The sequence below is a fragment of the Crinia signifera genome, chromosome 6, assembly GCF_055691185.1.
Source record: "Crinia signifera chromosome 6, ASM5569118v1, whole genome shotgun sequence".
Lineage (NCBI taxonomy): Eukaryota > Metazoa > Chordata > Amphibia > Anura > Myobatrachidae > Crinia > Crinia signifera.
In genome coordinates this window covers 169421540-169448071 of record NC_139222.1, presented here as the reverse complement: position 1 = coordinate 169448071, position 26532 = coordinate 169421540, and the positions used below count along the sequence as shown (strand labels likewise).

Here is a 26532-nt window from a genome sequence, read left to right as displayed (position 1 = left end):
TGTGGGAGCAATGGTATTGTCTAATTAATACATTTGATTGATGGCACTAACTGCAGCAATTTCACAGTGTGAAGGGAATATGTAGCGTTGATTGTGCTGGGATCCGTAGTGTGGATAGGACCATGCATTCTCTAATGGTTAGACAAGCCTCTGTGGCAGCTGGCCACACCCCCTCTGGAAATTCACCACACTCCTACACATAGGCCCTTACTACTACTGCTGCTACTATTACTACTACCTATCCCCAGGTGGCCCTTCATGGTCCAGGCAGACACTGTATCAGGTTGCATTAGTGTATGAAAGTAGAATTGTAATAACTTTGCTTTTCTTTAGCATCCTGACAGACAACCAGCTAGTTCTGTTTTTGAGAGTATTTCTAGAGTACATGAACTCGGCCTTATAATTGTGAATGCGGCATTACATGATTTGGGTCCCACATCTCCAGGTCTTCCCTATTCTTTTGTGTTTGTTTTTTTAGGTACTTGCTCAGAACCCTATCAGTTCTCAGGAGGTGGACATGGTCATAAAAGTACATGGGATCTCCCAACCACAGAATGCTGAACTCCTTGTTGTCTCCACTGTTCTACTGGTCAACGAGGCTCAGGAAATGTGTTTCCAGATTCAGATGGAAAGGTCATCTACAGTGAACATAAGGTGCTGGTTTTCATAATACAAAATCATTGTTTTTCCACAGTTATTATTCTTCTCTGTTAATATTTTCTCTCTTTCCGGGGAGCTTGCCTATATTCCATTTCATTAGTTGCACATGAGCTACTGTAGTTAGCACAAGATTGAAGTTTGGTATGTGTGAGGGAATTTATTACAATGCACAGAGAATATAGTTTTGCAGGGCAATGCAAAAAAATGAGATTTCAGGGAGGTTATTGAAATTAAATAAAATGGAGAATAGTGCCATTTTATTGGTGTTCCTTTCAGTGGGCAGGGATCAATGGTCTTGTCTACTCAAAAAAAATGGAAATGCTTCTTGAATAAACTTTAAAATAACAGAGATTGGGTGTCTCCCTATACTATAAACGGGACACATCCAACTTGTAGTGCAAATGGTATATATCTCTGAAAAGGGAGGGTAGACATGTACCTTGATTTGTGCAGCATTGATTATGGTTGTGGTATTTGTGGCTGGCGGTCAGCATTCCAACGGTCAGTATACTGACATCTGAATCCCAATTGCTGCTACTTCTACAGGGAGACAAGCATAAAAAAGCCAAAAAACACAGGTTCTATACTCACTTTATGGGGGTTGTGGGTCCTCCCTAGGGAGAATAGCCCCTGTCAGTCAGGATCCTGACTGACAAGTGAACAGTCGCAATTCCGATGTCAGTATACTGATTGTCGGGATCCTGACTGTTGGGCAGTCATCCAGCACCCAGTAATTATACACTAGTGCAAAATGCTGTATGTGTTGTAACTGATTAGATGATTTATTAGAATATATATATATATCTAACAAAATATTATTGTACATTATAATGCAAAGGACAGAAATAGACAATTATAAAGGTGCCCTCGTCTGCCATTAAAAATGTACATTTTATTTTAACTTTCTTTTTTCAAGTCATAAATGACCCTAGAAATTTGCTGCTCGGTTAGTCAGGCCATCGCCTTGTTTGTGTATCATGGCACTTACCCAGTGTGACTCTTCTCTTGCTGTCCGTTCTACACCACATAACTTTGATTTGGCATAATTTCATTGTTTATTGCTACAGAATCCCGGATGGCCTCTACTGAGACATTCCCATCCAAAAACCCAGCAAATACTTGTTTTGTTTGTTGAAACCAAATGACCTTATTAAAGTGTTGTAGGTAGAGCATGTACATCTTCTGCAAGCATCCCCATAACACATTTACATTTAGGGCCTGATTCTGGTTCACTCGCAAAAGCACATTCTCTGTCTAATGGACAAAGCATGTGCTCTGCAGGGGGGGGGGGGGGGCAGATGTAACAAGTGCAGAGAGAGAGAGTCAGATTTGGGTTTTATTATGTTTCTGTGCAGGTTAAATACTGTCTGCTTTATTTTTACACTGCAATATAGATATCGATTTGAAATAAAAAAAACCTGAAAATGTAACTCTCTCTGCACCTGTTACATCTGCCCCATCTACAGTGCACATGGTTTTGTCCATTAGAGAGATAACTTGCTTTTGCAAGTAAACCAGAATCAGGCCCTTAATTCCCATGCAAAACTTATGTGTACTGATTACTTATAGTTAATGATGTCATTATAAACAAAACAGATAATACCATTTACTGTTGGAATACACAATGATGGATAATGTTTATTTAATATAAAAAAAGCTTGCAACCAGGTGTTAAATGTGTACAGAACTGCCTTTAAAACACCTCAGGTGTCTTTAATATAAAAGAAGACCCGTGACTACTTGCAACTTTATTGTGCTTTTTTGTAACCAACTTCTGGGTACTAAGGTTGCTCAGTTATAGATCATAAAAGTGACGCAATGTTGGATAATGGCCCAGCTATTTGTTACATATTGTAGCCACCTCCTGGTTCTGCCACTTCCTCCTCATTTCTGCTAAGAGTTCAAAGCATTATTCTACTAGCAAATCAGTTCTCTAGTACAGCACATCTCAAACTGTGGGTCCTGACTCCAAAGTGGGTCCCGAACTGCTCAGCATGGGGTCACGACTCCATTTTGCGGACCATCAGGCTGATGACTTTTCTAATCTGAGTCAGTGATTCAAGGTGTCTGAAAAATCTGTTGAATGGTCTGTTATTTTAGACTCCTCCCATAATTTTGAGCCTCCACAATGCTGCCATGTATGTGCTGTCTGCTGACTACACATGTGATGTGATGACCTTCTGCAGTAACTTGCTGGGATCCTGTCATTATTTTTATTGTTTGGGGATCCCTGGTCTAGTAGAACTCTCATGAGCACTGATAGAAAAGAATGGAAGGACTGAGTCCTCCAGGAGGTTTCTGGGAGTATGGGGAGTTCCCTAATCACTTTATTAAAAGGGTATAGGTTTTACTAAGCACCTTGAGTTCTAATGGAGAAACATTGCTATATAAAGTATCATTATTATTATTATTATTATTATTATTATTATATTCTTTATCTGTTGATTGTATCTTGTTTCTTCTGCACAGCTGGAACTTTGGAGATGGCAGCCCACTGCTAAATAGAAGTGTTCCTGTTCCAAATGATCTCCAGCACCTACAAACCTCTAAAGACCCGTTCATCACTCTGAACATTACAGAAAGTCACAGCTATACCCAGGAAGGTGAGATCATGAATATAACTGCAATATAAATTTGTGAAGTGAAACTTTAATCTTGTTTTGTTTTTAATCACAGGGCAATATGAAGTAAAAGTGATCGCATATAATAGTGGCTCAGAGATCACACGTTCAGTGGTATTAAAAGCTGTCCTACCACTGACCTCCTTGAACCTGAGAGTAGACCATTCATCCCTGGAACTACAGAAATCTGCAATGTTCTCCATTGTTTGCCTTCCCTCCCATTTTGCAGTGACGGCTACTTGGAATTTTGGTGATAACTCCGAAGTTGTACAAAGTAATGACCTACAGATGGCACACGTCTACACGTCTTTTGGAACTTATAATGTAACAGCAACTGCCAGTAATGGACGAAGCCATGTGAAAACCACATTGATTATTTCTACTGTACAGCAGATTGAGGGGATTCAAGTACTGAGCAACGGGCCTACTGAGCTGGGTGCAGACACTATAGTGACTTGCTCGGTAACCCTGGGCACAAATGTTACATGGAGCTTCTACATGGGGGATGGTAAATCCTACCTTAATCAGTCAGTTGCCCAAGTAAAACATAGATACAACCAAGAGGGTAATTATACAGTTATGGTAATTGGTAGGAATGCTCTGAGCTCTATCAGCAAATCACTCGTTGTGCACATTTACAGAATACAAATCACCAACATAATCCCTGCATTTGCCACCACCCTAATCTCCACCCAATTTAGTGCATCCCTCAAGCTACCATGCACATTGCTTAGATTCAGCTGGGACTTTGGCGATGGCAGTCCACCTGTTATTGTCCATGGAAATCCTGATGCGGCTCATACTTATCTCAGTGCTGGTAATTACACACTGCAGGTGTTGGTGAGTGGAGATGTAGGGAGTGATGTGTATAAAAGAGTCATAACCGCAGAAGAGAAGATCATCACTGTGACCCTTAATGCATCGAATACGGTAGCTAATGTATCCCAGGCGGTTCTCTTCTACACATTGGTGCAACCTTTACCAGATCATCACCACCAGTACTGGTATCAGTGGGATTTTGGGCTAGGTATGCTACCTATTCATACATCCTCACCAGACATTAGCTGGACCTACAAGCATGAAGGACAATACAATGTAACAGTATTAGTTCTGAATCATGTGAGCCAGCATCAAGTGCAGTGTTACGTGAACGTGCAGCAGCCAATTGTTTCTGTATCTATAGAGCACAGTGGTGGAGATGTGATCCCGAGTGACGCCGAGAACATATTCACTGCTAAGATCAGGCCGGATGTCTCCGCTCAGTTTATTTGGCATTTTGGTGATTCAACATCTGCTTATATTGAGCAAAATGTTACACACACCTTCCATGTGTCAGGCAACATAACAGTTACTGTCCATGCAAAGAACAATGTGAGCCAAAGTAAAGCATCCATTACCTTGTATGTACAAGCCCCTATCAGAGCACTGTCTCTGAGTGCTGATCATGTACTAGCAAAGTCTAATGAAGCTGTCAGTTTCTTGGCATCTCTTTCTAGGGGGGATGTTGTGCAGTATTACTGGTCATTATGTGACTTATGTCCATATATAAGTGGGCCCTCAAACATCTCGCACAGATTTTCTGACCCTGGCATCTTTATGGTTAGCGTGCAGGCAGAAAATAAGGTGAGCTCTGCCCAGGCTTTTGTCATGGTGGAGGTGCAAGAGCAAGTGCAGGGTCTTAGCATATGGCAAGAGAACACACATGTGCGTGGGTGTGCTGGACTTGCTGAGCCCCTTACTCTTACAGCTCATGTGGTCAAAGGTTCTAACCTTACCTACCACTGGGTCTTGAAACCAGGGCCGTGGGAAAGCCAAAACTCCTTTATCACTTTCTACCCATCTGATTTGGGAGAATTGCTTGCAGAGGTTTGGGTAGGAAATGCATTAGGATCGGTATATGCACAGTACAGTCTCCAAATCCTAGAGAGGATACATAATGTCTCTATACAAAGTTCTCTTGGGGCTGTACCCCTTGGCACACCTGTAAGCCTAGCTGCGCATGTTCAATCTGGCAGTGGCTTGCAGTATGCATGGGATCTTGGGGAGGGGTCATCTGTACATACCAGCCAAAATCAGACATTTACTTTAAAATTCTTCACCCCAGGCACAAAGGTAATTACTGTTACCGTATCCAATGCTTTGAGTTCAAGCACTGTGTCAACAGAGTTGACAGTGCAAGAAGCTGTGTCCAACATTAGCATTGACATTAAAGGGACATATAACGTTCAAGTAGTGATGCCACACAAATCAGTTTTATTGCGTGGCTTTGCAGAACATGGCACTGAGTTGATGTGGGAATGGACAGTCTCTGGAATTAATGGACATTACATATATAGTACACAGAATGTGTCACACACCTTCACGGAGCCTGGTCAGTATTGGCTGCAGCTTCAGGTTTGGAACTTGGTGAGCAATGCTAGCATTTCTCATATGTTACTTGTGCAGGATATAGTAACTGGCTTCATTGTCAGTACAGAGAGGAGCAATATCTGTACAGGACAAGAGGTCAACTTTTGTTACAGTGTTCAAAGTGGCACAAATGTTACCTTCACACTAACTGTTCCACAGATGAATCTGTCTCACGTACTACTTCAAAAATGTGGTCAAGTTTTCTTTAACGTCTCTGGCATATATGAAGTTTTGGCCTATGCATTCAACAATGTCAGCAGAGCCAATTTTAACCTTAGCATTCATGTACTGGACAAAGTAAGAGGTCTCACAGTACTGAGTCTGCCCTCTGCTTGGCCAGTAAGGCAGATTCTGCTTTTAAATGCCACGCTGGAAGTTGGACATTTCTCACGCTTTGATTGGACCTTCAAACAACTTGGTCAGCCTGATCATTTTCTTAAAGGACGTAGGGTAGAATTAACTCCTCTGGAATTAGGAAAACTCCATATTCTTCTCAATGTTAGCAATGCTTGCAGTTTCTCCTCACTCATATCATCTGTGATGATACAGGCACCAGTGACTAGTGTTTATTTGGAAAGCAACAGTAAAGAGGTCTTTCTAAGTCAATGTATCACATTTACTGCTGTTATATCGGATGGTTCGGATTTACTCTTCCACTGGACAGTTGAAGACTCTGAAAAAAATCTCACAGGTGTAGAGAGGTCTGTTGAACATTGTTTCAACCATACAGGAAAATTTGTGATTCGAGTATCTGTGTTTAATCTTGTGAGCTTGATTAGTGCTCATACAACAGTAATTGTAAGGCCACTAAACTGTGAACAGCCACACGCCTGGCTGGTGGAATCTCCCCCAGTTGTGTACCCAGCTTTTGGTGGTGGTTTTGAGGTAAGTGTCGATCTAAAAGGCTGCACCAAATATAGGGCATTATATCTATGGCAGTTGTACAAAGGACCAGTTTGCTATGGCAAAATATTAAACCTAACAAACCTGGACACCTCCAACACTCTGCTAAACATTCCTGGAGGCAAATTGAACATTGGAAAGCACTGTATAATTTTTACCATCCACCTCCAAGGCACACCCCTTTCAGACAATGTCACACATAGATTTGAAGTAAAACATAGTTTGCTGGTGGCCCAGATACATGGAGGATCAAGACGGACTTGGTCTACAGAAAGAGATTTGATTGTGGATGGCACAGAATCTTACGACCCTGATTTATGTGAGGGACAGAAAGAAACAGATATGGTGTATGAATGGACATCAGAACCACTGGAGAGTGAGGTAAGAGCAGTTGGGAGGTCATGATAATTTTATGTTGAAAAAAGAAATGTTATCTGATTAAGATGGGTAGAAGTACAATAAGTGATGAGTGGCATTTAGCATTTTAGCAGTCTGCTCCCTATGAAAATATAGGGCAATGGTTTTACATTGGACAAAGTGGTAGTAGAGACACCTGACTATGCGCAGGGGCAAACTCAGGGCGGCTGCGAGGGGATGCGCCCATGGAAACACTTGTCATTACCATGGAATTAGGCAGTGACAGACAAAACTAAGAGACCTTCGAGTGACTTAGTATTGCATGCTTGTTCCAAATCATTCGATGGTCGGCGACCATCAAATGATTTGGTCCCCACACCCAAGGCTGCAAATGGATGTTTATGTAAAACATCCATTCTCAGGCACGCAGGGGCGAATTCGGCGAATGGGGGGGGGGAGGGGGGATCTTTGCAGCAGAACTTTGCAGTGTTGTGCGTGGATCAAAATAAGGTCCTATGGGGGATATTCTGGTCTGTTTGCATGGACCAGAACATTTGCATGGGACAGATAGTGGGCGTTTCTGTATGTGCAGGGTTATTTCTATGCATGTGCATACATCGGGTGCGTGCGGCCATGGCGAACAGACTTTGTTGAGTACCCAAGTTGTCGGCTGGGGGGACGGCAGCGGATAGTCATGCCCACGGGAATGCCCAGCATTTCATGGGCGTTCCCATGTTACAGTATTTGGGTTGTGATGTCACCAGATGTCAGCTGCCCGCCCACTTCCTCCCGAGGGTGCACGTAAATCTAAGTGACCTGAGAGTCGCTTAGACATGCGTGCACGTTCCACATCATTCGATGGTCGGCAACAATTGAATGATGTGGGTGTTCATCCACAGGTTGCGAATAGATGTTTATGTTAAACATCCATTCGCAGGCCCTATGTGCGAACACATGCTGCGAGGGGGGGGGGGGGGCTGCCAGGCATTTGCTGGGCGGGGTTTGGTGGACTTGCAATCAACCAGAATAACCCCCTATGTGTGCGTTTGTGACTAGCCAGTTATAGGTTGTATATGTATTTTTTTAAATGAAAAACATGTGGGGCGAAATGTAATAGGGTGCGATTCTTAGACATGTGCGATTTTTGGTCAAAAACGGCCGAAATCGCACATTTTCCAAAAATCGCACATTTAATAGGTTGAAAATCGCGGTAAAAAATCGCACTTTTTACCGCAAAATCACACTTTTGGAAGTGGCGATTTTTAGTCACATTTCAAATCGCATCCAGATGTTTTCCCATTATAAAGTATACAACTCGCAAATGTAATAGGGTGCGATTTTTGGTAAACGTTACCAAAAATCGCAAAAAAAATAGACCAGGTTCTGACAGGCGAATTTGACAGAACCATGCACAGATCATTGAGATCTGTGCATGGTCCTGTTAATAAAAATGTGTAAAAGTGTTTTTATATTTAAAAAAAAAACGGCGTGGGGTCCCCCCTCCTAAGCATAACCAGCCCCGGGCTCATTGAGCCGGACCTGGTTCCAAAAATACGGGGGGACAAAAAGCATAGGGGTCCCCCGTATTTCTGAAACCAGCCCCGGACTCTTGGACCGGTCCTGGTTCCAAAAATACGGGAGACAAAAAATCTGGGGTCCCCCGTATTTTGAAACCAGCACCGGGCTCCAACAGCCCGCGGTGTCATGCCACAGCCGGGGGACACTTTTTATACAAGGTCCCCCGGCCAAAACATGAGCACCGTGGCTGGTCAGCCTTGGACGGGGTACCTGGAGGAGTGGGGACCCCCCCCAATAAAGGGCCCCCCCCAGGCTTCACCCGTCCAGGGCTGAAGCCCGGGGCTGTCACCGGCGTCCGTGGCCAGTGGACGCCGGCCTGATAGGGTTAAATCGATCATACGTTACATTGCTTTATACCGGAGAACTACAAGTGCCAGCAGACCTCCCCCGCATGCTGGGACTTGGAGAACCACAAGTCCCAGCATGCGGGGCATTAATGGGCCCGCTGGGACTTGTAGTCCACCTGTAAAATGAATGTTTATAAAAAACACACACACAGAGAAGTAAAAGTTTATTACACACACACACACACACCTCACTTTTACACCAGCGTTACTTACCATTCCTGGATCCAGCGCTGGTCTGGCTGCTTCACAGCCGGCTCCCCCCGCACTGACAGGCAGCGGGGAGAACCGGCTTTCTCCGTTGCCTCTAACAGCTTCTGTAGCGCTGTTCCAGTGCTACAGAGGCTGAGAGCGCGATTGGCCGATACGTCTCCATGGAGACGCATAGCTCAGTCCTGATTGGCTGAGCTATGCGTCTCCATGGAGAGGCATAGCTCAGCCAATCACGCTCTCAGCCTCTGTAGCACTGGGACAGCGCTACAGGGCCCTTTATTGGGGGGGGGGTCCCCACTCCTCCAGGTACCCCGTCCAAGGCTGAGCAGCCACGGTGCTCATGTTTTGGCCGGGGGAACTTGTATAAAAAGTGTCCCCCGGCTGTGGCATGACACCGCGGGCTGTTGGAGCCCGGTGCTGGTTTCAAAATACAGGGGACCCCCAGATTTTTTGTCCCCCGTATTTTTGGAACCAGGACCGGTCCAAGAGTCCGGGGCTGGTTTCAGAAATACGGGGGACCCCTATGCTTTTTGTCCCCCGTATTTTTGGAACCAGGTCCGGCTCAATGAGCCCGGGGCTGGTTATGCTTAGGAGGGGGGACCCCACGCCGTTTTTTTTTAAACTTTTTTTTTTTGCACAAAATCGCATTTATGAAAATGCGCACATTTTCATGACTGAAAATGCGCACATTTTCATGACTAAAAATCGTCCGAAATCGCGGCAAATCGCATTTTTTGCCGCAAATTCGCATCTCATTACATATGCGAATTCGCGGCAAAAAATGCGATTTTTAAAGGTGCGATTTGGTGCGATTTTTTTTTAGTCTAAAAAATCGCACCCTATTACATTTCGCCAATTGACTTTAGAGAAAAGAATATTAAATCTATACTAACTGCTTTCCAGTACTCTCTTTTTAAATATTGGGGTGTTGACTCTGTTTAGGGGTGAGTAATCCCTTGATTTTAGAAAGCAGCAGGCAATCCATTTTAAAACCTGAGTTGCACCAGGTTTTCTTTTTGTTTTAGGAAATGTATCTGCAAGTAGCGACAAGGTTTGTGTAACTCTTTTGTGTCTTTTTTGTTTACATCTCACAGAATTATTCCTGCTCACTACCACCTTTGCCAGGTCTCCCAAAGATTTCAATTATATGGTCTGCACTTTGTGCCAATACCTCATACATATTCACATTGTCTGTGAGGAAGTCGGGGAGAGAACCAGCCAAAGCCAGGCAAATAGTAAGTCTAGTGGAGATGTACACCCTGCGCTTTACTAACAATATTCAAATAATATACATACACGTGGGTTATGATAAAAATTGAATTCAATTTTTTTTCCAACGGATTTAGCAATATAAAAAGGACAGTTTGAATAGCAATAAATTATCACTATAATGGTGTTTAAAATACACTTAATAATGCTCAATTTAAAATAATAATAACTAGATGACTGCTACTACCGGTATACACACACAAAAGGACATTGGGTCACAGGACAAACATTTATAGTCCTGGTGCACTGGCCAAGTAGGTGTAGATATAGTAGCTTTGTTTAAAGTCTTGAAAGCTCATTAGAGCGGTTGGGAGAAAATACCTGTTCCCAGGGTACAAGGGGGTCTGCCGGCAGACTTACCCGTCAATGGCCCTTATTCTGATCGGTGCGGATATTCCCGCATTCTTACGGAGCGGTCCGCACGCCACGGTGTTCTGCCGCGTGCGGCCATCGTCCGTAGAAACGCCCACGTGTCCTCCGCATTCGGACGGACTCACTCTTTAAGAACAGGGCGTGTTTACGGACGACATACAAACCATGCGTGTGCGGGAGAAACACTCCGATTCTGCACGGTATTACAGAGTATGCTCTGGAATACCGCATCCGAACGGGAGCCAAGCGGTGCTACCGCCCGTAAGCGGTGTATTTACGCCAAACAACCCACTATTATGTCAATTCTGCAATACATCACATGACCCACTTATTCAATTACCTATCCTCATAAAAAAATGCTTATTTGGAATTGGAATCAATTAGATTCCAATATATCCTTACAAGCATGCCTAACACATGCATTGCACACATTAACCCTTACAGCAATTGAAGTGCAATGGTTTGTATTAGACCCTGTGTAAAATATTATAAACAATCTACACATATACTGTTTAATGTGCAAAGAAAACCAACAACTTTGAACTTGCATAAATTATTTATTACCAGGAACAATTAACAATTAAATATAAAAAAAACAAAGAAAAAATTATAGAAGTAAATCGCGCAGGTCCTGCAGATCGGCTAATAATAGCCGTAAATGGTGTTCCGCACGCAGGAGGGCCCCACGAACCCCCTCATCTGCCGGTGTTGTGGCATCTGTGGGCATGTCAAAGGGGCAAAAATTAGTCATGATATTCATGCATACATTTCACATACTGCTACATACATTGCAGAAATGCTAGGTGACATGTGTGTGTATATATATATATATATATATATATATATATATATGTAGAGAGATAGAGACACACATAGATAAATAGATATGACACATACATATATACATACATGCAAACTTATTTACTACATACTGTGTTTTTTTCCCTCTACCCTTTACTCTGCAGAAGACATAACAGTCATAGTGTTTCTTCTCAGTCACAACCCACCCATGACTAACCAATGACAAGCATGTCATGGCCTCCGTCAATAAGAACTTGTCACAATCTCCTCAGTCTAAGTTCAGTGATGGTTCGTGGCATGGGAGTTATGCAAATGTCAGGAATGCACAGTACACATCCTCAAAATCATAATTCAGTCTAAACCAACCTACAATTCTGTGAGGCCAAAAAAACAATCTGAACTACAGGGGGTGTTTAGGTAGAGGAGGCTCCTGGGACACTGGCAACTTGTGACTCCATTCCAAGGTAGGCCGGGCCATACTCCATTTATAGCATACATCCTATAGTTTATAAATAACATTCACCAAAAATATAGATTCCACTATTTGATGGGTCATAATCAACGCTTGCAGCAGGTGAATTTAATCCACAAATGATCCACTCATCCCTTTACTCCAGGATCCTGTTTAACTGCAACGGTTATGTGGCAGTCAAAATGGAGCTCCAAGCCATCCCACAAACCTGTGTAATTCAGAGGTGTCCTGGATGAAAGGGATGCCTTGGACACCCCATCTAACCCGTACCTGTATCTGTAGCTACCCACTTTGGGGTCTGTATTAATAGTATTGTACCAAAATTTTTAATCACCAGTGCTACATAACAAATACCAGTCCAACTACTTCATGAATGATGCATTATGTAAACATACCGATCTGATGGGACTCCGGGGCCTCACACGCCTCCTCCCCCTCGGATTCGGACACCTCTGGGGCAACCGTGGCCTCCTCAGCCACCTCCTCCGCCAGCTCCTCCGCCACCATCACCTCCTCCACCTCCTCCGCCACAACCACCTCCTCCACCACCACCACCTCCTCCACCACCTCCTCCACCACCACCACCTCCTCCACCTCCTCCTCCGCCACCAACACCTCCTCCACCTCCTCCTCTGCCACCAACTCCTCTTCCACCTCCTCCACCACCACCTCCTCAGGCACCTCCTCCTCCTCCACCACCTCCTCCACCATCTCCTCCACCTCCTCCACCATCTCCTCCACCATCTCCTCCACCTCCTCCACTTGCTCCTCCACCATTTCCTCCTCCTCCTCCACTTGCTCCTCCTCCACCCTCGCCGCCACCTCCTCATCACGCTCTTGCGCCTGCTCCTCCGCCAGGGCTGCCTCGGCCTGCTCCCGTGCCTGTCGTGCTCGGGCTCGTGCTGTGTGGTAGAAAACAAAATCATGGTCAATGTCGGGTCATTGGGGCACATGTAGTAATCCATAACAAGACATACATGGAAGGGTGATAATGTTGGCAAACGATGCTTGAAAGTAGCTCCTTACTGTTAATGGACTCCAAAATGTGACATTTAAGTTATTATGTGATTGTTAGTAATTTGTTCAATCATTACAACCCTGGCATTTATCAATGTTGAACACATATTAGATCTGGCACATTGTATGCATCTGAATCATGAATGCTATGTCATTACATATAAAAGCCACATGACTGCATGTTAACCAGGAAGAAGCACACATAACAGTCTATGGACTTTTAAACCCATGGACACCCACTTATCATGAGACACATTTTATTGTTTATAGATGGTATGATGTAAGTGCGAAATTTCATAGCTAAAATACTCACAATCAGCTATCTCGCCCCTAATTTGCTGGAGAAGCTGGGGCTGGCGCCTGCGGAGGTCCGACCACCGCCTCTCGAGCTGGCCGATGCTCCTCCGCACCCGGGTGCGGGCGTAAATCCGGCGCCCTGCCGCAGCATAGGCCCGCCGCTTCTGCCCATTTGTGATAAAGGGCCCCGCACGGCCCAGCCTTGTCTCCATGACGGAGACCAGAGCCCTCAGCTCCGCAGGCGAAAATGGCTCTGCCCTGCGTGTCTCCGCCATGTTAACAATGGCATCAATCAACCAATCAGGTGGTGTCATTGGTTTATCACAGTTATTTGTGTTAATAACTTTATTGTTCATCTTTACATGAACAGCGTCTCTGCGCCAACACAAATGGTGACAATTTCGCATGCCTTAAAAACAGTAGTGCTGATGTATGGGAATGAGCAAATCTGATATATATAAAACACAGTGTGTATGCACTTAGCAAATCCAATAAGGCCTCGCTCCGCCAAGCAACGCGTGCTATAGCTTAGCAACGCATAGCTGTACTTAGCATTACTTACTCTATGCATCTATGTGTATGCGTACATTTATGTTTAAAAGACACATACACATACTTGCAGGTATCCTGAGTCCAGCATTATACACCAGCGCTGCCTGCCTGGCTGCCTGGCTGCCTGCCTGCCTGCCTGCCTGCCTGCCTGGCTGCCTGCCTGCCTGCTCCTTGAAATGTTTAAACATGTTAATAAATTGAAATATCATATATATATATATATATATATATATCTGCAAACAAATCATACATCAACACAGGAAAAAATCCCCAACACATTAGAGAATAAATCAATGTACTCACCAGTCATCAGGGATAGTATCAACTACAATAATGAAGATATAACAAACACATAAGATCCCTTGTACAAGGTATAATAATGAGCACCTATATTGTACTTCCCCCAAAACTAAGCACATATGATAAATATCTACTATTTCTTTGCCATTAGGAGGGCAGGCTGGCTAATTGTCGTTTTGTAACACTGACAACTACCACACTGTACTTATTTGAAGGGGTGATTTTTACAACAATTGGTGTGTTCTGGTCCACTAGATAAAATGTACCTGAAGTATCTTTGCGCCACAGAGTCCCGCAGCTGGTATCCCCTCCGGCATTCAGGGGCGCGGGATGGGCGCATGGGCGGATCTTGCGGCTCAGATGGTACCTCCCACTCATCAAAGGGTATCTCACGCCGCACAGCAATGTTGTGGAAAAATATACACAGGCCCACGATCCTCGACACCATTTGAGGCGCATACTGTAAGTCACCACCAGTGCGGTGGAGCACTCTAAATCGACCCTTTAAAAGGCCAATTGAGCGCTCCACCACTTGCCTGGTGGCAACATGCGCCCGATTGAATGCCTCCTGTGGGCCCGGTGCTGGGGAGCTGTACGGCGTAAGTAGCCAGGGCGTACATGGGTAACCGGAGTCACCCAGAACCCACGCATCACGGCCTTCCAGCTCTTGTAGTCTTTGCCATATCCCGGTTTGTCGGATGACATGAGAGTCATGGGCACTTCCGGGAAACTTCGAGTTGAAGGCGAGAATCTCCATGGATGGGCCACATACCACCATCACGTTCAGTGAGTGGAACAATTTGCGGTTCCTATATATCTTCTCACTTCGAGATGGAGGCACAAATGGTACATGGGTGCCATCCACAGCCCCTATCACATTAGGGAAGCCAGCAATTTGATGGAAGGCCTGCTGGCTTCTGCGCAGGGTCTCGGTGGCAAATGTCATGGCCATGAAGTGCCCCTTGCGCCTGAACATGGCCGACGTCAAACGCCTCAGGATTCGGCAGAAGGCCGGCTGAGATATTCCAGCAAGTACTGCCACTACTTGTTGGAATGATCCTGAGGCGCAGAAATGCAACACCGCCAGCAGCTGTGTGTGAGGCGGAATTGCTGTCGTGATCCCGTGTAGAGGTTCCAGATCACTCTCAATTAACGAGAGCAGATCCAGAATTACATGTGGCGGTAACCGGTACCTAGTAAGTACCTCATCATCGGGCATAGCAAACAGAGTCACCCGTGTGCGATAGATTCTAGCACGTCCTGGCCTCCTTGGGCGACGAGTGGGGAGAGCCGCAAGTGCCCTTAGCCTCCTTTCCATGTCCCGCATCATTGCTTCAGCAACCTATAAAGAAATGAACATAAATACTGATGCACCTATGCACATAATGGCCATATCCCACTACAAATAGATTTGTAGGCTTCAATACGTACAATAGATGGCCGCCCCGTAAAATCCCGAAGATCCATTTGACTCTATAATGATGTAACAATAATATGAACTCAATACACACCGTCCTAAACACACAGATGCTTACAACATCGAACTACTAAACACTACTTGAGTATCAAAGGTGTCTGCATTTGTTGCCGACATCATGTACTATGAGACATTCCAGCTATTGCTGGGACATGTTGTCCTGCAATAGATGAACACACACAGGTTTAAGACCTGTGAGTGAAATAGTGAACATGTGACATGTTGCAATAATGCTACAAAGACTTTGCTGGCCCATCAATCTGTAGTCAGTGAGGCAATGGTGCATACATTCATACACTTACATTGTTAATGGATAACATATCTACAAGGACCATGGAAGAGCTTACCTTAGACCCTGACAAGTCCAGATCTGGAGACAAATGATTCTAGCAGCAACTCACTATTTATAGGCCTGTCACATGTGTGGTCTATAACAGTAGTGATGAGTATTGCATGACTTGTGGGCTGGATTTTCTAAGGGATTGGGCTACTTTTAGCTTGCAATCAAACGCCACAATACCACAGTAGTCATGAACCAAATGTCATGTCATGCTAGCAAATAGCATGTGTATTGTGCGATAGTCACAGGTGTATCAGAAGATTCTATGCAATGTTAGAATTGGTGACCAGTATTTCATGTAGAAGTTTCGCCAGGTTTTACACAATGGAATTTCCGCCACCGTATGCGGCGCGAAAAAACAGCGACGTACGCTCGTGCACGGAACGCAGCTGCCGCGGATGTCCGCCAAACAGGATACACAAACAGTATATAAAGGTGTATTAGAATGTGACAATGTTGTTGCTAACATGTCTGGATCACAACCAGAGGTGGACCAGGAGCTGCAGCAACTATTTGACCAGATGGACTCCAGCACCACCTATGTGCCACTGCACATGCAGCCAGTGGGTAATGAGGAGGCTGCTGGCCCTTCTACAGCAGGGCAACCTGCACCTGACCATTCTACAGCAGGGCAACCTACACCTGGCCCTTCTGCAGCAGGGCAACCTGCAGCTGTCTCATATGCACCATCAGAAGAATCTTTTGGAACACAACCGGGGACTTCACAAGATAGTACCATGGCCAGCACTTCAAGTGCAGCGACACGTGCCAGGGGGCGTGGCCATGGACGTGGCAAGGGGAGAAAGAGGGCAACAGAGGAACCAACTACAAGAAATAAGGCATATGAAGCACAGGAGCTTGCCATCCTGGTTCCCCGAGCACGTGATTTGATTGAGTGTCCATCAGAGAGGCTGACACACACACGCAGATGGAAGATTTGGGAAGAGATAACGGCAGAGATTAATGAAGTTGTGCCACAAGTTCGTGAGGCCGACCATGTCAAGAAGAGGCAAGTTGTTTTGTGATACATGTGCCCAGTAATAGACAAGTAATGATTGAATTCATGCTTAGATGGATTTTGCAAATGGCCGGTGAGGTTGTTACCATACACAGACATTATTGACATGTTATTTGGTTGAGAGTTAGAGTAGGGTGATTGTGAATGTGTATTGTAACGGTTGATATCATAGTTGCATGTAATGTTATCTTTTGGACATTAAGCACATGTCGTAATATGTAGCACAGAGCAATGGCAGCAACAGCAAACATCTGGAGTGACATGTATTAATATGTCAACTTACATTGCAGGTGGCAGGACTTCAAAACCAACCTGAAGAGGAAGATGACCAAGCGGTGGGAACACAGCCAGACATCTGGGGCCGGGCCCATGCCATCAGGGCTAGAGTTCACCCCCCTGGAGTTGATGGCCGAGAGCTGTGTATCAGTTGAGGAGGTCAGGGGGGTGAGCACGATGGATAGCGAGGCCCCAGCTGAAGTGTTTGCGTCTTTTATTGAAGGTAAATATTTGTCATGCCATAAACTTGTGCAAGTAATTATCTTAGAATGTGTCCTAATTGTGTTTATCATTTTCCACAGACACCCCACTGCTTGGTGACGACTCTGGTCAGGAGGTGGAGGAGTCCGTGCCACCTGGCCCCAGTGGTAGGCCTGTGCAGCAGCAGCCATCGGCCCAAGCCGATTTGGCCAGGTTGGCCCAGATGCTTGGGGACATAAACCAGCAGGGAGAGTTGGCATCAGAACGGATGCATAGGACCGAGGAGATCATGGCGAGCTTGGTCAGCACCCAGCAGGCCATCGCTGGGAGCCTGCAGGCCATGGCTGAGGCGCATCAGGCCATGGCTGCAAGTGCTCAGGTGCTGGCCGAGCAAGCCACCCGCCAAAATGATCTCCTCCTCCACCATAATGAGCTTATGGTGGAGCTAGTTACCAGCAACAGGGTCCTAATGTCATCCGTTTCTGGTGCATTACCACCAGCAACACTCCCTGCTGGCAGGAGGGGTAGACCAGCCAACCCCTCACCAGCATCTGCTCCACCTGCCCCAGCATCTGGCCGTGCCCGAAGAGCTGCTGCACAGGCCAAGGAGCCTACCAAGGCCAAACGTGGTCGAAAATTAACTTGTGGCTGCATTAATCTCCACCGTTATCTCATCCCAAATCTTCCATTGTACTGTGTGTGTCAGCTTCTTGTGTCCAATCACGTGCTGAGGGTAACCAGATGAGCCCTTGCTTCAAATGTCCTTTTTGGTTCCCCTGTTGCCCTCTTTTGCCTGCCATTACTGTCAGCTGCACTTGATGTGATGTTGCTAAGTCCCCGGTTGTGTTCCAAATGATTCTGCTGATGGTGCATATGAGCCAGCTGCAGGTTGGCCTGCTGCAGAAGGGCCAGGTGTAGGTTGCCCTGCTGTAGAATGGTCAGGTGCAGGTTGGCCTGCTGTAGAAGGGCCAGCAGCCTCCTCATTTCCCACTGGCTGCATGTGCAGTGGCACATAGGAGGTGCTGGAGTCCATCTGTGTGCAATTATATTTGTTTTGTATTATAATTTATTTTGGTACATTCCTGCCATGGTTTGTTTTTTTTGGTATTTTAATTTTTTTGTCATTGCATCACAGTGGCATTGACTGTGAAATGTATATAAATAAATTTCTTTACTTTACAACAATTGTGTGGTTTAATTAGTACATGTCGCATACACATGTGTATTGCTAGTATTAATATTCAGTCATGTCCATTGTTAGCAGGTTTAAAGTGTGTCAGAAGTACAGCATATGTGGGTGATTAGTAAGGTTTCCTTGAAGCAGCAATGGTTTCAATTAAAGCACTGACAAGCGTCCTATTAGTGAGTAATGAGTAAAGGAGTCGATTTTATTGGGTTCAGGTGTTAATGCTTGTAGTCATTAGGCGGTCCGTTCGCCTCCCGCAGGAACGAGTGGTGTCCGCAAAGCAATAGTGGCCTTTTGGACACCGCACATTTCTTCCCTTTTTGTTCGCGTGCATTCGGAGTGGTATCCGAATGCACGCCCCCCAACATAAGTGTACTCCCCCGTGTCGGCCCATGTTTCCGCCCCGTTTTGCCCACTTTGAAACTACGCCCATGTGTCATTCCGCATGACGCCCATAATACGCCCATATTTCCCGAATGATTGCGGTGACCAGTTTTGTACGGGATTTGCCCGAACAGGTACGGAGTCAAGGCGTGGCACATGCGCGTAGCGTTCTCCACGCATGCGCAGACGCCGTAAAGACGCGATCCGAAAGTATGCGGTAAAGTACGCGTCAATCAGAATAAGGGCCAATGCCGTGTTGCGCAATCGGCATAGGCGGGATCTCCACATGCATCGACTAGTTTCGACAAACAGGCCTGTCCTTTTGTGTGTGTATACCGGTAGTAGCAGTCATCTAGTTATTATTATTTTAAATTGAGCATTATTAAGTGTATTTTAAACACCATTATAGTGATAATTTATTGCTATTCAAACTGTCCTTTTTATATTGTTAAATCCGTTGGAAATAAAATTGAATTGAATTTTTATCATAACCCACGTGTATGTATATTATTTGAATATTGTTAGTAAAGCGCAGGGTGTACATCCCCACTTGCCTAAATAGTAAGTCTAATCTGAACCTGAGTTACATGAATTGCCTTTGCGGTCATTGTTATACCTTTCTCACTCTTCACAGGTCACGCTCCATAGTGGTCCAGTCATCCCGGTTTACGTTCAGTGCATTTCTTGTTCTTTATCATCTTCAGCTCAAATAAGTCATAAAGTTCCTGTGATTTTACACGGGGAATGCGGTACCTGCAATAATGACGCTTTGGTAAGAGATGATTAGTAATTACATTATTTCATCGGTACTTGTTTCCTAGCACGGCTCCAGCGATTTTTATCTTAAGCATCGGGACCAAAAAAATGGCGTTGATCGCATTGCATGCAACCAAATCGCATGCGATGAGATCGACGCGATCAAAGCGATTTTTACATTGGAATCAATGTAAAATGGTCCCTGAGACCATTTTACCATTGGGCCCAATGTTAAAAGCTCCCAAAACCCCAATTTTAATTGCATAGCCCCCCTTATGGGTGAAATGGTCCCCCATTGTTAACGCCATCCCACGATGAACGCCAACCCGAAGCTTGGTGAGTGCAGCGAGCCCGCTAGGGGCGACGGTACGCGTCCTCCGACCTTTTCATACCCCACTATCCACGTCGGCGTGGAGTTGATTGTATATAGTGTGGCGAGCGCAGCGAGCCACCGAGCCCGGAGCGCAGCGAGACCCGCGAGGGGAAGCGCATTACTTCACAGGTATTATGCGTCCGCTCGCCACGCTTCGGGCTCGGTGGCTCGCTGCGCTCGCCACACTATATACAATCAACTCCACGCCGTCATGGATAGTGGGGGTATGAAAAGGTTGGAGGATGCGTACTGCCACCCCTCGCGAGCTCGCTGCGCTCGCCACGCTTCGGGTTGGCGTCAATAGTGGGGTGCCGTTAACAATGGGGGGGCATACAATGAAAAATGGGGCCTGGGGGCCATTTAACATTGTACCCTATGTAAAATCGCGTTGATAGCGTCAATCGCATCGCATGCCATTATAATGGCATGCGATGGACGCGATCAACACGATTTTAACATTGACAGGTAATTTAACATTGATTCCTATGTAAAATCGCGTTGGTCGCATCGCATGCCATTATAATGGCATGCGATGGACGTGATCAACTCGATTTTCTCTTTGCCGGCAATAAAGGCTGGTAATTGACAGAAAATCACGTCCATCGCATACCTTAAGTACCTTAACTTAAGGTATGCAATTAACCCCAACAGGCGCCATGCTAGGAAACAAGTACCATGGAGGATATTGCAATTATGGGTTTACAAATAATATATTACAACCTTACGTATGAGCTACAGTGTTCCCTGTCAGTGATAGCATACAAGCTAGAATGTACAGTATGGCAAAAGCAGATATAATGCCTTGGAGAGATCCATATATCGTATAAAGAAGAGGGGATACATATGGATGGGTGACGGTGAGGATGCTGGCATTCAGAATACCGATGCTGTCATCCCAATAGAGGGAATCCCAACAGGGGTCCAGTAAGTATACTTACCTTCCCTCTGCCCTCTAACCCTCCTTCCCCACAGTGTAACCCTCCTGTGAGTGCCTAAACCCTAACTCCCACACCCAACTGCCTAAACATAAACCTCCCACCCCACAGTCTAACCCTTCCTCCCTGCAGTTTAACCCTAACCTCTCCCCCCCACACACACACACACAGCCTAACCCCAAGTCCCTGTCCCCCTAGTGCCTAAACCTAACCCCCCCACTCCCCACCACCCAGGGTAAAGTTAAGCAGCCCCACATACTTACTGTATGATCGGGATGTGGCATTTTTTAAGATTCCGGTTTCGGTATCTCAGCAATGTTGGGATTCTGGTGTCTTCTGCCCACTAGTTGAGGTGTCTGTGTCGGTATTCTGACTCCCTATATCCCACCTGCTGGGATAAATGGTTTCACAGTGTGTAAATGTAGTTAGGGCTATATGCTACTTTCCACTAACTAACTTATATTGCAGTTCATTTGGAGCGCCACTGATTCAGATGGGCAATTTATGGCCCTTGACATGCAAACAACTACCACTGGCTCCACAAAGCAGGAGCTTGTGATTAAGAAAGGTGCACTGAAGGGTAATCTGAGCTATACATTCACCCTGCATGTTACTCATCAGAGGGAGCCAGGTTGGGGAGAAGGCAGAATAGTTTTACAACCAAATAAACCGCCCACTGGGGGGCGCTGCTCCTTGGTCCCTCAGAGCACTATGGTATGGCTTGAGACTCCTCTGGAATATAACTGCACAGGTAAGTAGTCACATAAAATACAAGCTAAACATAGTAATGTTCTTAGGGCCAGATGTATCAAGCTTTAAAAAGTGATAATATGGAGAGTGCCAAACAGTCAGCCAATCAGCTCCTACTGTAACTGCCATGTTTATCACTGCTGATTGTTTATCACTCTCCACTTTATCACTTTTTGAAGCTTGATACATCCGTACCTATATGTGTAAACTGCAGAATTTATCAGCTATTATTACTAAGACTGATATTTTATTAATGGAAAAAGCAGTTTTCTCCCTAGATTAGTGCCTTGCAGTCAGAGCAGTAATCTGTAAGAGGGCTATTTCTATCGCAGCTGAAGAGTAGGTCTTGGATTGCAGCTAATCGCAAGGCTGCAATATTTTCATCCAGCCATTCTCAAGCCTTGCACATAAATTTGGCTTGCAGGGCAGCATTTACTCTGCAATTAGCATTCCAGCAATCAAGTCTGAATAACCCCCAAAGTCCATATAAAACCAAATTATTATACTAGGGGATAGAACAGTTACATATTTTGGCAGCAAAATGTTGTCTGTCCTAATGCAATCCACATAATATGTAATGTAATATGGATTTGTGATCTGCATACAGGCCCTTATTCTGGTTCCCTCACAAAGGCAAATTCCTTCTCAAATGGACAAAACCATGGGGGTTATTCTGATTCACTCGGAAATTACTCTCTAATGGACAAAACCATATGCACTGCAGGTGGGGCAGATGTAACATGTGCAGAGAGAGTTACACTTGGGTGAGTTATTTTGTTTCTGTGCAGGGTAAATACTGTCTTCTTTATTTTTACACTGCAATATAGATCTCACTTTGAGGAAAAACCCCATCCAAATCTAATTCTCTCTGCACATGTTATAGCTGCACCCCCCCCCCCCCTGCAGTGCACATGGGCCCTTATTCAGATCTGATAGCAGTACAAATTTGTTTGGAAAATGGGCAAAACCATGTGCACTGCAGGTGGGGCAGATGTAACATGTGCCGAGAGAGTTACATTTGGGTGGGGTGTGTTGAAACTGAAATCTAAATTGCAGTGTAAACATAATGCAGCCAGTATTTACAGTGCACAGAAACAAAATAACTCACACAAGTCTAACTCTCTCTATACATGTTACATCTGATCCACCTGCAGTGCACATGGTTTTGTCCATTTTCCAAACAAGTTTGTACTGCGATAAGATCTGAATAAAGGCCATGGTTTTGTCCATTTGAGAAGGAATTTGCCTTTGCAAGTGAACTAGAATAAGGGCCACATTACATTTGGACTGATGCAGAGTTGAATGCAAGTTGCATGCAATTACATTTAAATTGCCTGCATGGAGAAAAATAGAAATATACTTTATGCCTATAATCAGAGGTGCTTCTATCAAAATACTCCTCCAATCCATTCATGGTTACATAATGGACACTTGCTTATTCCTAGTGCAAGAGATCCATCTGAATAGAAGTGTATGTCTGTACGTGCACAACTCTGCGCAGCCTGCAATTCTGCTGATATGCCCTAGATAATCTTTATCCAAGTGTAACTGCCCGATTAATACTCAGTTCACCCATTTACTCACAACTAGTGCATGAGTCAATATCACATATGCCATAGAGTCACATACACTCATCATAGACCATACAAAGATAGACACAAAACAGACTTGCATTTAACTCCACATCAGTTAAATTGTGTAATTCTGAATGTTATTCTTCCAGGTTGGAAGGATCCAGATATGGGCATCCAATTATTCTACGTCCTATCAGTTCAGAGATGTTCTGCCGTGGGTTGTCAGAAACTATATTTATACCGTGGATTGAGGAGCTGGCACAGTGTGCGGGCTCCTGCAGGCGATGACGGTGGAGTCATTAAAGTATATGTTGAAGTTGAAGATATGCAGGGAGATCGGACCCTGGCAATAAACCGGTGAGGCTTCATATTTCCATACCTAGCTTGCCCTCTGTTCTCTCTGTAGGGTGCCGGACAGTTTCCCGACGTGGGGATCCCGACAGTCAAAACCCAGACACTTGGGGTCCCGACGGCCACCGGCTATTCTCCCTCGTGGGGGGTCCACGACCTTTATAGAGGGAGAATAGAATAGGTGGAGAGAGTAGTGAGCCACCTTGCCCGCAGCGTGGAGAGCACAGCGAGCCCGCAAAGGGCTTTGTTGCGCTCGCCCTGCTTTCTGAGTCCGGCCAGTCGGGATCCCGACGTCGGGCTAATGACTGTCGGGATCCCGACTGTCGGGACCATATACCACACCCCTCTCTGTATTGGGGCTACAGTGCTGGGCATAAGGTATTTTGATTTCTTTAGCTGAGCGTTACAATACACTTGCTCAGACTGTTATAGAGTTGTCTGAGTACTCATTTTCTTCTTTGTTAATAATAAATGAATGATACATTTTCCATAAAATATTTTCCATGCAGTACCAGTAATGAATATTTTCAATTTCCTAGCCAGGCTGGTTGATTAAACTTTTTTAATCTGTTTTGCAGTTTTGCATAGTAGAATTTTTTTTTTTTGGGCTTTGTTTAAAGCTGCAGTACATCATGGGCCTATTATGAGACTAGTTAAAAGCCTGTCAAAATGATGGACTCCATGGCAGTTACTCCTCACACAGGAGCTGTTGGGTTTCTGGAACACCTGCTGCTGAGAGCTAGGGCCCTGTCATGCTAAACAGGTGTATAGGGTTGTGTGTGTGTGTCTGTGTGTGTCTTAGCTTTTTATATATTGTATATATATTTTATATATACATATAGCTTAGAAGCTGTATATCTGTAATGAGCAGGCTATAATGATGCTGCACAATATATACATCAGCACTGGTGTGTGCAAGCTCACCAGTCACAGCACAGATCCCGGGTAGACTATTAGCAACCCGCCCCTCCATCGGTGCACAATATTTATAAAGCAGCTGAGCCGGTTATCTGCCTCCTCCTCAACCACATCATCTGCAGCAATAGCAATGACCCCTCCCTCCTCTTTAGTCATCGCACTGCGAGGGGCTCACACCTTCCAGCTGGTCTGATTCACCTTCTCCCCCTGCTGGTAAGTGGCCACATGTGTCCCCGGTATCTCCGCTCTGAACACTGTGGGAGCATCTGGTGGTTCCTGCATTTGTTTCCTGGTTACTGCTGCTACTTGTTGCTGAGTCATGGATTGGCAAGTAACCTGGGGTTGCAGCATAGTATATGGAGGTGTATGTAGTATATAGCAGGAACAGTATATGAAGAAGGGTACCCTGTATATAGGGGGCATTATATGGGAGTATATGGTGGAGACGGGGTGTGCAGAAAATGAAAGAGGATTGGAATGAAGTGTATATAGGGGCAGCATGTGGTGGTGTGTATGTTCCTAACAAAGATCTATTGGGCACCCACTTTTGGACGCTGACAGCACCACAGAGGTGAGGAAAAGCGTTAGCCTTTAAAAAACTAAATATATATATATATATATATATATATAAAAATATATATGGTCATGGGGCTGCAACTTCCCAACACATCTTATTAATTTGGCTCTGAAAGTCCAGATGTTTCCCTTTTCTCCCTCTCTGTACAGCACTCTAACAGTCTTGATGCCCGTCCTGTCCCATGGTGTCTCCAGGACACAGTGGTTGTGGAGTCACAGTGAATCGATGTTGGAGCATTTGCAGGTAGCAGGTGACTCCCCATTAGTGCTGCAGCTTGCATTGGAAATGATAACTGCCTTAAACCTGGTGAGGAACAATAAGAAAGACATACGTTTCTACTTAGAGTAGTTGTACCATGCAATGTTCTTAATATAATAAGTCTTCCATATTTTCATCTTTATACAGGATAATAATGCAATGGACCGACAGCACAATTATTATATACGTAATAATGTAACACACGCAGTGTCTTCTGTTAATATCTCCAGTTTGTGGGAGGTAGCTGCTGTCAGTGCAGCTCTGACGCAGTGCATGGTACGTGTACTAGTAACATATATGTCTGTATCAATGCCCCTGCACATGTATAACAGTATGTCTTATCATCTAATCTTAAGGAACCGCATGAGATGGATACTACACTATGGATTAAAGTCCTGGAAGTCACAGAGAAAATGATCCATGTGCTGAATATGGAAAGTGATAGGGGACAAAGAGCGGAGAATGACATTCAGGAGAATATACTCACTGTGCTAGGTAGGAGGTGATAAGGGGGGGCTTAAGAAAGTGCCGTTATGGAAAACCTCATGCTTTCTGGTGTCTTGCTCTGCTTTCGTAAACTGTTTAACATCACAATGCTTATATTGATGTATATAAACCTTCTGGGATAAAGTCGTTAGGTCGACATACATGTATGTCAACCATCATAGTGTCGACCCTATGACACATACCCAAATCTTCCCAGCCTACTTAGCCTTCATTAATGATCTGGACCTAAAGAGTATCACTGGGCTTGTCCTGGTACCCCTGGCCATTGTATGCCCTCACAGGCCATGACTGCCATTGCATCCTGGTGCATGTAGCACTACAAGCTTTTGCATCTGCAAGTGTCCCCCTAATAAATGTCATATTATGGTCCCTGCCGAAATAGAAATAAATAATAGTCCTAGAGAAATAGTGTATGAAAAATAAAGTTTTTTAAAGAGAGAGTAGGGCATGTACAGCAAACTGATTTGGCACCAATTAATCTAAAAC

General features: G+C 44.9%; 1 protein-coding gene across 2 annotated transcripts in view; it reads left to right on the top strand.

The window, feature by feature from the left end:
* Positions 1-26532, top strand: part of LOC146008600 (polycystin-1-like) — a 106960-nt gene that overhangs the window by 39334 nt on the left and 41094 nt on the right. For both annotated transcript variants that reach the window (XM_083148063.1, XM_083148065.1), the window contains exons 12-21: positions 479-654; positions 3130-3263; positions 3337-6974; positions 10180-10320; positions 19682-19819; positions 21580-21862; positions 23585-23792; positions 25431-25587; positions 25687-25815; positions 25896-26034. In XM_083148063.1, coding sequence (XP_083004189.1) covers positions 479-654; positions 3130-3263; positions 3337-6974; positions 10180-10320; positions 19682-19819; positions 21580-21862; positions 23585-23792; positions 25431-25587; positions 25687-25815; positions 25896-26034 — 5143 coding nt within the window. The remainder of the gene's footprint in view (positions 1-478; positions 655-3129; positions 3264-3336; positions 6975-10179; positions 10321-19681; positions 19820-21579; positions 21863-23584; positions 23793-25430; positions 25588-25686; positions 25816-25895; positions 26035-26532) is intronic.